The following is a 14259-nucleotide window of genomic DNA, read 5'->3' as shown; positions in this document are numbered from 1 at the left end:
AATATTTTCTGAGAAATTGAGAATATGGCAAAGCTCAAAAATATCCTTAAAGTTTTTTTAAAACATTTTTATCAGGAGTGGTAATAAAAATGGAGGCTCTGTATACGATGGTGCTTGTTTTTAATTTTGCTTTAAAGTGCTGAAATTAACTACAATTAAATTAATTTGATTGCACTATTAATTAATCTAAAGAAGTATTTAAAAGTGTATTCTTTTTGAAGGGATTAGCTATTTCTCTTCTAAATGATTGATGAGAACTTTTCCAATTATCTCCATTTGATCGATCACTGCAAAGAAAATAGTACAGATGTCGTCATTAAAGCTATCTTTGATTAAAATCCTTTTCCACACGTATTTTAGGATGGAGAAACTAAAGCAGCTAAATGGAAATTTAGCCATAATTTAACTTCAAGTTTACAGCTGTTCCTCTGGTGTAAACATACATATTTTATGTATTGGAAATTTGTAGCTGTAAAAGACTTTTTTTATAAATTTGTTTCAGATATGACATGTTAAAATGAATGGTCGAAACTAAAAATTAATTAACTTTTTGTGAATGTCTTCATTGGATAAATTACAAATAAAAGGATTTGTTTTCTTTATATAAAACTGAAAACAAATGTGATTCTTTTAAAAACAAGCATGAGACAAGATGTTCTTGACAGCTCATGTTGACTGTAAATAGAGAATTATTTGGATTGTGCTGAAATTCAGATCAAAGTTTTATTTGTTGTTTTTTATCTAAAAATGCTGTGTTTCGGAACAATTTGACATATTTTAAGGTATCAGCTTTGTTAAGAAGCTTCCTGGTTGAAGAATGGGAGACTCTTTGGAAGTATTGCTTAATTGCAATAACATGGAGAAGTGAAAACAAGGCTTTTGATGCTGGAAGCTCATGTTTAAAATGAGGTCGACTGAACTGACTTTTAAAAGTTAAAAGTGAAATTATGTGAACCAAACATTGCTCACGGATTTAATTACTGTGCCTATATACGTTACTTTCAAACTGGGAAGTAAAAGAAGAATTTAATGTGAATGAGTAATGTGTTTGAAGTGCTATGTACTGGTTTTATTTGGATTTATTTTGTACTCGCTGTACAGAAATGGAAAAATTCCCACGCAGCTGATAAACTCATGACTGAGACGTGGCCATTTTGGTAGCTTTTTATTTACGGTGTCTTTCTAGGGTGTTTTATATCAAAGCTATTTTTTAGTCTTTGCTGTTCTATTTTAACTGCTGTAATTTTGTACGGCAATGTGTTTTGTTTTTGTCAGCATGAAATGTGTTTTATCCAAGTGTCATTTAAACACACATTATGAACTTCTGTACATGAATATTCTTGTACAAGGGCTATCGTTGATCGTTAATTGTTGAATTCAAAATGACTCTCGGAGGATAGAGGTCACGCTCCTGATACACCAGGATGGGTTTTTATTTGTATAAATTATTTAAACTATTGAATTTTGTCTAATGGGAGTCATTTGTGTGAATTATTTTTACTTATTTGCATCAGTTATAAATAAACCATCAAACTGTGGTTTAATGTATGGTTAAAGGTTCCAGAGTAGTTGTTTTAAATGGAAAAAACAGGATAAAAACGGATCAATTGAATCCATTTAATGATAATGAACAAGTGGATGTTGGCTGATGGTAAAGCAGACATGGGTTGACAGATGGATAATAGAAAATGCATGAATCAAAGGATGAAGGGTACGAATGGATAAATAAGCACATGGATGGTTGGATAATAAATGAAACACTTGAAACAGAAATGAATGGATGCATAATGGAGACTTTTGAAGAACTTTTACTGACATTTTTAAGAAATGATTTCAAAAATTAGTCATTCAAACAGACATTAGGTGCAGATAATGTTTTTTTTTTTATTGTTTTAGTTGAGGAAGTGAAAAACAGGATAAAAGCATTGTGAAAACCGCAGTTCCCAGCAAACAAGAGTACATGAAGATTACAGCCACGCCAGGCAATCCCTCACTCGTATCCACAGACCCTGTCAGGACATCGCTGCACAGACCCACCAACTTCCATGTTCCTCTCAGCGGCGTGCACAAGCAAGAAGCCGCAGAGAGGGTTTCAAACAGGATTCACAGGTTTACAAATGTGCAAATATGAGCAAAAGATCCTCACTTATCAGTCTGGATAGGTCTGAGACGGTATCCAATGACCCAACGGAACCATAAGTGCAACAAAATCTAGCTGATGAGAGAGAGAGAGACGAGTACATTTCATGTATTGATTTCCTTTCAGACATGGAGCAAATGTGTAAAACGCCACCGCGGGTACTGTTAAATCCAGAACTTGAATATTGATCAAACTAATATCTTGAGTAAAAAAAATGAACCTTAAGAGAACTGCTTGTTGGTGTGTGTTGCAATATTTGGACTCAGTCATTTTACATAGAGTAACAGCTTGTTTAAAGGAAAAACAGGCAGTAAAAGCATACAATCAACCCCTGGTCTCTGTGCTGGAAGAGAAATACATCAAAGAGAGACAAATAAATAGATTTCTATATAATCTTAACTTGCTCATTTGATTGTGTTACAGCTGATGAGTTTATGACTATATGTTGTGGGATGATAGAACTTTAAAGCTGACACTGCTTATGCTTCTTCACTGGTTTTACCTTAGATCAGAGGTCAGCAGGTACCTCATTCAATGCTCGGAGAGTTTAATAGACTAGACTTCAAGCTCAAAACACTAACACAGACGCTTCAGTATGTCAGGACAGCGGACAGCGACAAATCAATCAAATGATTTAAGAAAAAAGATGTTTAAAATACAACTCCCAACACTGGCTTAAGGAAAACACTGTTGCTGTTATTCGATTCCACTTCTGGCATTTCCTTCCCACTAAAAGAAATCTGTTAAAACTGTTCTGACTTTCCATTTAGCTTCAACTACATTTTCCTCTGTCCGTAGAGAAGCAGATGACTGCGGAGTAAAAGGTAATAACGAACAAAAGAGAGCAACAACCACTTAGTGGCAGCTTTCCCCACCAGAAAATACAAGAAGAGGCGTCAGGATCTGCAATCAGACCAAGGCTGCCTCCTCGGTCCTCCTAAAAGCTTTGCAGCGATGTAAACGTGAAGCGAAAGCTAGTCCTGCTCTGGAGGACGAGGAGGGCTGAGAAAAGGCCTGGCGAGTCCTCGGCTACGAGGAAACAGTCACTGGGTTGAGAGAACCGTTCCGGCTGTAGAACTTGGAGAAGGCCTCTTCGAGAACGCATGCAAGTCGCGGCTGATCGCCCTGGAGTTTAGGAAAGACGGAGTGAGGAAATATGCCGACTGGGAATTTGCAGTTAATCGACAGTTCCGCTGCTTACCTCACTTATGAACCCCAGCTGGACCATCTCCACAGACAGCTCCTGCACGTTCTCATCTGAGCAAAACGGGAAAAAAATTATTTAATAAACAAAATTTACATAACATATAAAAGCTATTTTATAAATCAAATGTTTAATAACTGATTAAAATTTTGTTTCCAATAGTGGATTTTCTTTACAATCTTTTGAAGCCTGTGGTCATCCTTCTAGCTTAAGCACTTTTTTCTTCCACTCGCTTTTCTTTGAGTAAGCTTGAAAACAGCAACCTGAACAACCTGAGCCTTTTCACTTCCCCCCTTTGTGGGCGGAGTCAGTGACTGGCTTCTGGACATCTGTCATGTCAGCAGTCTTCCCCATGACTGGATTGGCCATAATACTGCTTTTACTTTACAAATGTCTTTTTTAAATTATCATTAAATATTTCTTTTTTTTGAGACAGTTAATTTGGGTTTTCATTATATGAAACGTATCATCAAGATAAGAATTAAAGGCTTCTAATATTTCAATTTATGTGTAATTCAGCTATACGTAGTCATTAATTCCTGAGTGTGAGAGTATTACATAAGGTTTTTTTTCTTTTTAAAACCAAGAAATAAAGTCATTTCACATTTTAAACCATCCTCAGCATTAATTACAATTACAAACCTGTGCAACCAACATAAACTTATACTGCAGTTTGTGTGTAATAAAAAGAGAATGTAGTTGCCAAATGTAGGAGAATGGAAGGTAAATATTTAAATGTTTTGCCTTCCTGTTAGCTGCTTCCAGCCTTTTTTCCTGCTGCAGAATAAAGGAACATCATGTATGTAAACAATATTTTTTCTGTGTTCGGAGTCAGACAAATTTTTGATCTCTTTTTATGTTTCCAGTTAATCTGGTCAAAATAGGAAATGAAATAAATACAAAAGAGAATCCACTTATTTCTGAACCAGATAAAACAGCCTAGGAAAATTTGACTCCAGTCTTACTTACTTGGTAACAAGTCACAGCTTAAGTGCCTGTTTAGTTTATCTTCAAGTTTCAACAACAATGTCAGCTGAAAGAGGAAAGAAATAGATTTTTTATAAATCTACAGGAGTAGATTTAAATTGAAATATCCCTCCCCCAACATTCAGAGCCAGAATCTCCAAGCCTCCTCTGAAACCTACGTGATGCTTGGCGCCCTCCTCAACAGGCTCGATGTTACACTGCATCTGGAGGACCTGGAGGTGCAAATGAAAACCAGTCAAAAAGCAAACAGACTATTTCTGCCTTGAAAAAAATAACCATAACTTGTTTGCAAGCGAACAGGGGAGAGAACATTATTAAAACATCACATTTATACATAAGCTGTTTAAAAATATTCCAAACCTCTGATTTCTCTTTTATTATGTCTAAATACCAAACAAAAAGGCCCCCTCCTGTTTAATAAAATTATTCCATTGGGAATTGGTTGTTTGCAAAGGTGTCTTTTATCTCCATTTACACTATCCTTTTGAAACCATGCCGAGATCAGTCCGTGAGAAGACCGCAACATCTTCTTGCAGTCAGCCTCTGTAATCATAAAATTTCAGATATTCATAAAAATACTAGCTTCCCTACTGTGCCACACGATTTCCAGTGATGATTCTGCTTAGCAGTGTGATGAACCTCAACATCTGTCGTTGTTTTCTCCATCTGTAAGCCCTGATTAGACTATTGTTGGTCGTATCCACTTCCAAAAAGCTGACTGTCAAGTAATTTCACCAAAGGCTGCCTTCTTCGCCCGACTCTCCGCAAGCAACGAATTATTACAATTATAACCAAACTTCCTGATACGGGTGCCGCCATGTTGATGTTCTTATGGTAGTACCGTAGATCGTCACTAGGAGGCGAAGAACAGCGCTAGCGTGTTGTGTTAAAAGTCGTAAGGAACCGAGCTCGGCACGGTTAACTGATCCAAGCTCAGTCCGAACTCGGCACAGATCGGATTTCAGAGGGTAGTGCAAATTGGGCTTTAGAAGATCAGTTCTCACCTTTCTGGTCTCGACCTCTGCAGGTTCAGGCGTTGGGGATTTGACTGATGGTGGGACAATTGGTGATTTCACAGCCTCCTGCTGAGGCTGCTGTGGGCGGGGCATTCCGAACGCAGTCAGAGGATAGATCCCATTCCTGATAACATAAACGTAGTAACACCATACAGCTTTAGATGCATCACATTTAGGGAAGAGTGATATGGACTTAATATTTTAATGAGATGATTTGTGGAATTTCTGATTATGATTAAAACAATGAACTAAAATAAAAAGATTTCATGTATTTCCTATAAAGAACTAAAGCTAGCAGTGGAGAAAATGGCAAAAAAAAAAAAAAAATCTTATCACAATAAGAGTTTTCTAATGTTAACAATCCCTATTGAGTGAATTATTTCCTGTTTACCGAGTTTAATGAGATCAAAATATATATAATTGTAATTGGAACAACTGGAAATATGGTTAAAACTACAGTTGTACTGCTACCATGTTTTGAGCCGATATCGAATTTCTGTTCTTGTATCGGCCAATATAGGGTTGCCTTTGTCAATTTATTATTGCATTCAGCCGCTGTGCCTTTTGATAATATGAAGCACATGCATTGTCAATCGCTCAATTTACAAGTGATTGTTAATGTTTTGTTTGCTTTGTTAAAAACTGGGTCTTTTGGTTTAAATTGAGATTTGTGTAATATTTCTTATCATTGTGTAATTTTTAACACAAAAACTAAAGGAAAAAGCTAAATATTTAGTGGCTTCAAGAATTAGCTCCCTAGCAGCACATATCAGGGATTGGTTAAACTGAGGTCAAAAAACACATTTCAGTTGATCTCCAATTAAAACCTAACTGAAACTAAATCTGTCCTCACCTCACGTCTTCCAGAAACTTGTCCAATTCCAGAGCAGGAAACTGGGAGAGTCTAAGAAAAAAAAAGAACAAATATTGTTTGTAATTTAACTGTTTTGATACACCAGTATTTGTCTATAATCAATTCAAATTTAAAGTACTTAAACCGGTATTAACTAATATTCAAATTAAAGACCTACTTCATCTGAACTCCGTTCTTGGCTTCAACGATAACCAGGTTGGGGTCCATGTTCTTCGTCATCTCCTCTAAAGCATTTTCTGGGATCATGTCTGTACACAGATAAAAGAAAAGCTGTCTGTTATTTTTGCCAAGATGACTACAGAATATTTCTGTGCAACTGACATTTGGAAGAAAGCCTGAAGTTTAATTTGTGCTCCCTGAGAAACTAAAAATCATCCGTGGATGAGCTTCTGACTCTTTTCAGGTGAACCTCCTGAAGGCTCCTAGTTAAACATGTCAGCACACTGAAATATAATTAAGAGGATCGATACAGTCTGGAATATATTAATTTGATGAATTTTTCTCTGTATATGTATATTTTATTCATTTACCAAAGATCATTGAATAAATCCTCTAATTTCTCTACCTTACACCCTTAAATCCTTCTTTCATACATTTCCCTTTTTGCTTACATCCTTCACGTTATCACTTTACCCACTGAAAAAGTGCGGATATATATATATATATATGAAATTGTCAGATTCATAATGCATAGTAGATTGTAAACTACTAATAAGTAATAGATTAATTGCTCAGACTCTAAAACATAATTTTCTTACAGATCACCTACTAAATTAGCACAAACTGTAAAAAAAATATCTAAACATTTTGCATTCAAGATGAAAAAACTTTATCATTGAAAGAACCCCACAAGTGGCATAGTTTAAGCTTCATATGACTCAAATACTGTAAAAACTATAAGCACCGCTTGCTATCAAATCAATAATTGAAAGATGAATCAACAGATTTATCGATTATCAAAATAATCATTAGCTGCGGCCCTAAGGTCTACCAACCATTAGTACGAGCTAACTTCTGTTTTCTCTGTTCCTGCTAAGCAAGCAGATGAACCATCTGAAGTTTTGTCCTAATTTCCATAAACTGATGCTTCAGCAGCAAACCCAAGGCACAGTTTGTATGTTTCAGGCTAAGGACGAGTTAAATGAGGCAGACATAAAGAACTTATTAAAAGTACTCAGAGCTCTTTGCCACAAATCCTGAAAGTTTATTTCCTGCTCAGAAAGGACAGATTAACAGCTAAGCATTCTCAGATTCCTCCAAGAGGAAATGTTTCTGCAACCCGGAACAAACAAATAAAAGTAGCGGTGCCACTTTACATAACACCAACAACAAAAATGAAACAGATAAGACCTTTTCAGTGTGAGTGTAGACTTACGTTGGTGGCTGACGATACAGTGTGCAGCTAGCAGCTTGAGTAAGGGCACCTCAAACAAGGCGGGGTGAAACAGCAGCTCTTTTGCTGTGGGCCTCCTGCTGGGGTCCACCTCCAGACACTTCTGGATAAATTCCTGAAAGCATGCAGAGAGGAAACGTTAAAACTTGCAACGCTTGTGACCCTACAGGTCATTGATATTTTAAACTCATCACTGACCCGCTGCAATGGATCTTCTAGGGACTGAATGGCACTGTTTATGGCTTCTTGGGACACATAGGATGAATCTCCGTTACTCTGGATTTCCAATACAGCCATCTGATGAAAAACAGGAAGCATAAATAGAAGCTAGGAGCTATTTTTAATGACAAGATAAAAGTAAAAACCGCCACATGTACTGTCAAATTAACAATATCAACAGTTACATTTTTATCATACTGCTTAAAAAAAGCAACTATAAAGTAACTTGCTACCAGTCTCATCATTAAACATGAATCTAACTGAAAGGCAGAAACATCTCTCACCTCTAAGGCGCACATTCCAAAGGAATATATGTCCACCGCTGTGGTAACATTGGCAACAGCTGGAAGCAGGAAAACAAAAAAGTAAATTATAATCACAGAAAGAAAACAAAAGCTGCAGAGATAATCAGCTGGGTCTGATCTTGCCTGCATATTCTGGAGCAAAGAAGTGGAGACTCTTCTGCTCTTCCCGGCAGGTTTTCACGTGATTATTGATGGTGTCAGGGGCAACTAGAGAAACACAGAGGAGAAGACTTTATAATCTGTATCTGTAGGGGTTGGAAGGGATGAGCTGATTTCAGGGGCCCACCTGAGCCAATCTTAATGAGGCCGTTGTGTTGGATGAAGATGGTGTCACATGTAAGGTTGCCGTGGATGATGGCGGGTTCACAGGAGTGCAGGTAACTGCAGGCAAATACACAACAGTTACAATCACTTCTATACTGTTTGCACCCTTGAAAACAGGAGAGGAATCATTAATGATCTACTATTAACATCTGGTCATATTTTCTATCATATTAACCTGCATAAAGAGCAGGACAGGCTTTGTATTTGCATAAGAAAAGAGATTAGGGCTGCAACTAAAGATTATTTAGCAAATCAATTAATCTGTTGATTATTTTTTCAATTAATAATCGGATCGACAAAGGATCTTTAAAGTAGATATTTTTTTACAAAAATAAACCAAGTTTAACTAAAACTTTTCCTCTTGAGGAGTCCTGGATAGAGACGAAAACAGCAGGTTTTAGAATTTCTAGACTCCAGTTAACAATTTATCGATTACTAAATAAGACGATTACTTAAATAATCGATTAATCACGATTAATCTGATTGTTTCAACCCTTTGAGATATCCTTGCAAAAGTCTGCAGAATCTTTAAGCTATTCTAAAATGTTTTACATCTAACATCCATAGATTTCAATCAATTCTACCTCCATATTTGACCATTTTAGGCACCTGAACCTTCAGTCAATTAGTTTAGGAAAGGTGGGCATTGATTATGTCAGGCTAACCTGAGTGCAGACAGTATCTGTGTACACCAGCGCTTCCAGGCCTGTAAGAGAGGAAACAAGTTAGCAGGAATTCATTCTATGCAAGAAACATGTTTGAAGAAAACTGGTTCGACAGGAGTTTTACTTCAACCACATATAATCCTGTCAGAACAAACTGCACAGGTAGAGAATTTGGAAATCGGTCATTTCAAACCTTTTCGTTCATGGTCTTGTGGTTTTTCTTTGTCTTTTTCAGGAACTGTTTGAGACTTCCTGATGACATGTACTCAGTGATGAAAATGACCTGCAAAAGCAGTAAAAAAAAAAAAAAAAAAAATTATAGCACAGTCAGGATGAACACTAACATTTTGTTCATGTTATTTAAAAAATGATTTCATACCCGGGCTCTGTTTTCCTTCACATCTGCCCAATACTTGTGAAACTTCACAATATTCAAATGTTCCAGCTGGATTAAATTGTCAAACACGGTTTTTACTTTTTCCTGTTGTGGAAAAGAGAAAAAAAAGTTTTTTCATTAGGTGGAAAAATCTAATAATTAACAGAAAGTTGTAATGACAAATACAAACATTAAAACAGAAGCAAGTAAACTAAATTAAAAGGCTGAAGATCAGCTAAATCAGACAGTTTAAACCTTTCATTTGCTCTCCTCGTCATCAAATGCAACACATCCAACTACTAACAGGCCACACTTCATTGCTGTTACAGAGAGAAAAAGGTTACATTTGATGTTGTGGCTACAGTTAAACCTTTTTAAAAGGAAACAGAGGAAGCTTTCTATAAAAGAACCTATTTTCATTAACATGCTTCCAGTTCATTCGGGCCTTAAGAGAGCAAGATGTTTGTCAAACACCAAGGTAGCTGAACAAAGTACAGAGGTTTCTCTGTACAGCCCTTTTACAGTCTCCAAGCGTCTGTAATGAAATGCACATGACTAATCCTACATCACTGTACGTCATCTAGTTAGAGAGCAGATCTGTCACTGAGACAATCTATTTCTGGAAAAAGAAAACAAAACATGACATTGACACTCCTAAGAAAGTTCTGTCATCATTTCGGAAATGTAAAGAATTCAAAACTTTATGAATCACTAAAGCAGGAAGGCAAAAACCAGAACGTGTTCATTTCTGCAATGCTTACACAGAGGTTTTGGGTCTAAAGATTTAGGCTGCTGAGGACCTGACTTTCGTATGAATGACTCAGAGGCCATTGCTGTTAATAAATAATGGTTGATTAACATCTAAGTGCACTGGATCAGCTCTCCACCTACCTCCTGCAGTTTGAAGTTCTTCCTTTCTGAGAACATGACCTCGTTCCACACCACCTCAACCCCCTCCTCTGTGTCCATGGCCAAGTAAGCGTTATCGATCCCAGGAACATTGCGCTGATTCACCTTTAAAGAGGGAAACCATTAGAGCACTACAAATGAGAATCAACAGGTTATATGCGTAAAAATAAGAGCCTATATTCCAGTTGGTCATCTATAAGCTGGACTTTATCTTTAAAAAATAAATGCATTTAGGAATTTTGTCAATTGTTTAGACTACATTAAATTTAGAGGCAAACAAAAGTTGTAAACAATTAGCAGCTAGCAGATGCCTGGTGCTTCTTCTGGTCAGTTTCTGTCTTTTCAAAGTAGGAACATTTTAGGGTCTGCATTTGATAAATTTGGTTTATGTTTCCATGTTGTGTGACATTAAGAACAGAAGCGCAATGAGCTTCATTTTTCACACAATGTGATAGAAAAATAAAGCAGATAGACAAAATGGATGAAAGGTCAAAGAATGTGCTGCTTAAGGCTGCTGTATAAATACAGGATCTGCAAACTTATTCATTCTGAGGCAAAAACAAAATAGAGAAATCTCATCTGTCTGAACCACTAAAATTTATTCAATCAGATTCTCATGTACCATATCTTCATGTCTAGATCTACAACGATGCTGACAGAGTCAAATCTTTACCTGATTTTGAAATATTATTTAATTTCTCTGAACCTTGCATATTTGTATGGCTCTATATGACAACCAAAGCCACCTGACCACCGTTTTAAAAGAAATACTTGCAAGATTAATTTTCTACTAAATAGAAGTAAACTGTAATGCTAATGCATTCCAGCAAAACGTAGTAACACAGATTAGATTTGATGCTACTAAACTGGAAACTATCGGATTGAACATCATGCCTATTCGATAACTGAGAAAATTTATTTATGAATCAAATTATCATTCATTGGAGAATACAGACTCTAAAACAAGAAATCTACTAGAGGAAAAATCCATTTAGTGCATTAATTAAGAGAAAACACTAGTACAAGTCTATAGGTAAATCATTCATTTTAGATAAATACCAGAATTATTTTGTAGACGTGTTCCATCCAGATCTGCTTCACATGTCTGTTTAACCCATTCATAATGCATTTAAAATATGCAGTACGTCTATTTGTTTTTTAAGTTTACATGCTTACTTGAAAAACAGTTAACTAAATAGAAATACAGTGGTGCAGTGAAAAGAACTGCCGCTTTGCAGCAAGAAGGTTCCAGGTTGGATTCCTGGTCTTTCTGCGTGGAGTTTGCATTTTCTCCACGTGCATGCGTGGGTTCTCTCCAGGTACTTCGGCCTCCTCCCACAGTCCAAAAACATGACTGTTAGGTTAATTGGCTTCTCTAAATTCTCCTTAGGTGTGAGCGTGTGTGTGAATGGTTGTTTGTCCTGTTTGTCTGTGTTTCCCTGCGATGGAGTGGCGACCTGTCCAGGGTGTACCCCCGCCTCTCGCTCATAGACAGCTGGAGACAGGCACCGGACCTCGCAAACCCAGCAAAGATAAGTGTGACCGAAAATGGAAGAATGGATGGATGCTTACTTTAACTTGAACAGGTGTCTAGATGTTAACAAGCTAAACAAACTACCAAAATAATAGATAACTCTACACACACTCCAAACATATCCTTTGGTCAGTTTACTGAAAAGAAAGTTTCTAGCTTTAGATTGATGTTTTATAAAGTGAAATTAGACGTTTCAATAAGCTTCAAATCCTCGGATCAGTGCATCTTAAGTCATGCTTATCTATAGTCGATATCTCGTGCCATCTTCTCTGTGTGATGTTCTTTTTTTTCCTTTCAGCAAATTGGTCTTAAAAGAAAAATCTTAAAGATTTTAAGAAAACATTACTACGTTAAATTTCATGTTCTACTCCATTTACCACAAAATGTAACCTTCCAAATTATGTGCAAACTGAGTAGTTTATTGATTCACACATACCTCTTCCCTGCGTTTCTGCCAGCGCCCACACGGGCTTTCCTCCAAAATCTCGGACTCATCCTCGCTCTCCTCTTCCTCGTCCTCCGTGGCGGCGGTGGCAGGCGGCTGGGTGACCGTGGACACCGGCGGTGAAACGGATGCCACCCCTTGGCCACCTGGGGCGGCTGTGCCGGAGTCCGGCTTCGCCTCCTGGGCTTTGTCCGGGGCCTGTCTGCTCTCTCCCTCAGACATCGTCTCCGCTGTCAGGCCCGATAGCCTGCTGCACAAAACAGAACCCACTACTTAAACATCAGATCCTGAAAATCACCTAAAAAGAACTCTTCACATTTTAAATCTGGCTCATAAAGACTGACAACTGCGAGGAAGTTAGCCTTAATTTAACATATCAGCATATACCAGACAGAAGTATGGATACTTTATAAAGTAGTACTTGCCTGTCAAATACGAGAAAAGTGACGATTGCAGCTCCAGTTTTTTTAAGAGTCCCGCTGCGACAGATTTATCCAGGCAGGATCCTGTTAGCTTTAAATTTCAGCTTTCTCAGCAGAGATGCAGCTAGCTCTGACGCTGCTAACTTCTTGATTATGTGTTGTATTTTTTAGAACTTAAGAGCAGAAAGCAACTACATAGATCATAGCGACACACAGTGCTCTGGTTTTATCATTTTTTTCCCCCTAAAAACGTGCAACAACAATTTTTTTGGCTACGTAGGAAGCTCGCTGCTAGCCGCAGCCCACCGCCCCTTTGCTGCCTCTCAAGGTTTAAAGAAAGCGACACCACGCTGGAACAGAACTAACCGCGTTTACTGGTTGTTAACATCACAATAACTCACAAAACACCGATATCAAACACAGGGAAATCAGTTAACTGTACCAGAAAATAGCATTCGGACACAACGGATAACGACTTGAGAGCTAGCTTTGACATGTAGCTACTTATGATGGCGACAACTTCCAGATGATGCACACGGCACTAAAGAGCCGAGCTGGTTGCCAGATACAACGTGGAGTGTCCCCCTTTCTGTTGTATTTTTAGTAAAGTGGCAGCGGGTAAAAAAATAGTTTTCACAAATTGCCTACTACTACATCAAACAAATATATTTTATTTCATAACTCAAATCATTCACTTATCGACTTTGAGATATGTTAAACAGCGATTATGCGAGAACGCAGCTTTGTCTCAAACCTGGCAACCTTGTTCTCAACCGCCCTCTGTTTGTATTTGTTATGGGCCCTGGCTGAGTGCAAATTCAACCAATCAAAAACAGATAAATCATGACGGTTGCTTCAGTTTGACAGAAAAAACGTCATATCATCTCTTAACACTAGGTGTCCTCGTAGCAACCAATCGTAGCAAACCAAAAGATTGCCAAATACATTTCTCAATATGTATGTTTTTCCTTCTGTGAACGGCGGATGCGTGATTGTTTTATCACTCTTTAAAATAAACAGTTTTCAACGTTTTGACAGATATGAAAACATGAGTGCTTTGGTTAAACACTGATAGCAATACTATGAATTGGAAGGAATTTAATTGAAAAACTGATGTAAAAATAAATAAAATTAAAAGATACATTATTACAGTCACTAATAGTTCATTTGGTAAGTTTGGCTTTTTTTAAGTGATTATTCCTTTTATACAAAAATACGAAGGGTTTTATTTTACTGTCCTTCTGTTAAAAATGTAAAATCTTGCTTGAAAAAGTTCATTTTAGGCAACTGGACGTGAACTTGACATGGACTTCATGTCTAGTTGCCTAAACTAAACTTTTTAAAGCTGGTTGACTAAGAATCTTCACAGATGTCTTAAAATATATTTTACAAAACATATTGGAGGTAGGGCATACCCCCTCATGTTTGTTTTTTATATGTCCATCC

General features: G+C 37.2%; 1 protein-coding gene across 2 annotated transcripts; it reads right to left on the bottom strand.

The window, feature by feature from the left end:
- Positions 1 to 1859: 1859 nt before the first annotated feature.
- nrbp1 (nuclear receptor binding protein 1) lies at positions 1860 to 13144 on the bottom strand. Of its 2 annotated transcripts, none has more exons than XM_038291884.1 (18): positions 12817 to 13144; positions 12383 to 12641; positions 10395 to 10517; positions 9507 to 9608; positions 9321 to 9410; positions 9128 to 9168; positions 8425 to 8519; positions 8262 to 8345; positions 8118 to 8176; positions 7813 to 7911; positions 7597 to 7729; positions 6379 to 6469; positions 6201 to 6251; positions 5336 to 5471; positions 4490 to 4543; positions 4314 to 4377; positions 3342 to 3397; positions 1860 to 3265 (listed from the first exon to the last, which is right to left on the bottom strand). In XM_038291884.1, the coding sequence occupies exons 2-18, from the start codon at positions 12611 to 12613 to the stop codon at positions 3170 to 3172; spliced, it is 1605 nt and encodes a 534-aa protein (XP_038147812.1). In that variant the 5' UTR covers positions 12614 to 12641; positions 12817 to 13144; the 3' UTR covers positions 1860 to 3169. The 2 variants fall into 2 exon arrangements, with proteins under 2 accessions (XP_038147812.1, XP_038147813.1); XM_038291885.1 differs by having other exon boundaries at positions 12383 to 12638.
- Positions 13145 to 14259: the final 1115 nt, after the last annotated feature.

The sequence above is a fragment of the Cyprinodon tularosa genome, unplaced genomic scaffold, assembly GCF_016077235.1.
Source record: "Cyprinodon tularosa strain WSP-4 unplaced genomic scaffold, ASM1607723v1 ctg303, whole genome shotgun sequence".
Lineage (NCBI taxonomy): Eukaryota > Metazoa > Chordata > Actinopteri > Cyprinodontiformes > Cyprinodontidae > Cyprinodon > Cyprinodon tularosa.
This window is presented reverse-complemented; position numbering and strand designations above follow the sequence as displayed.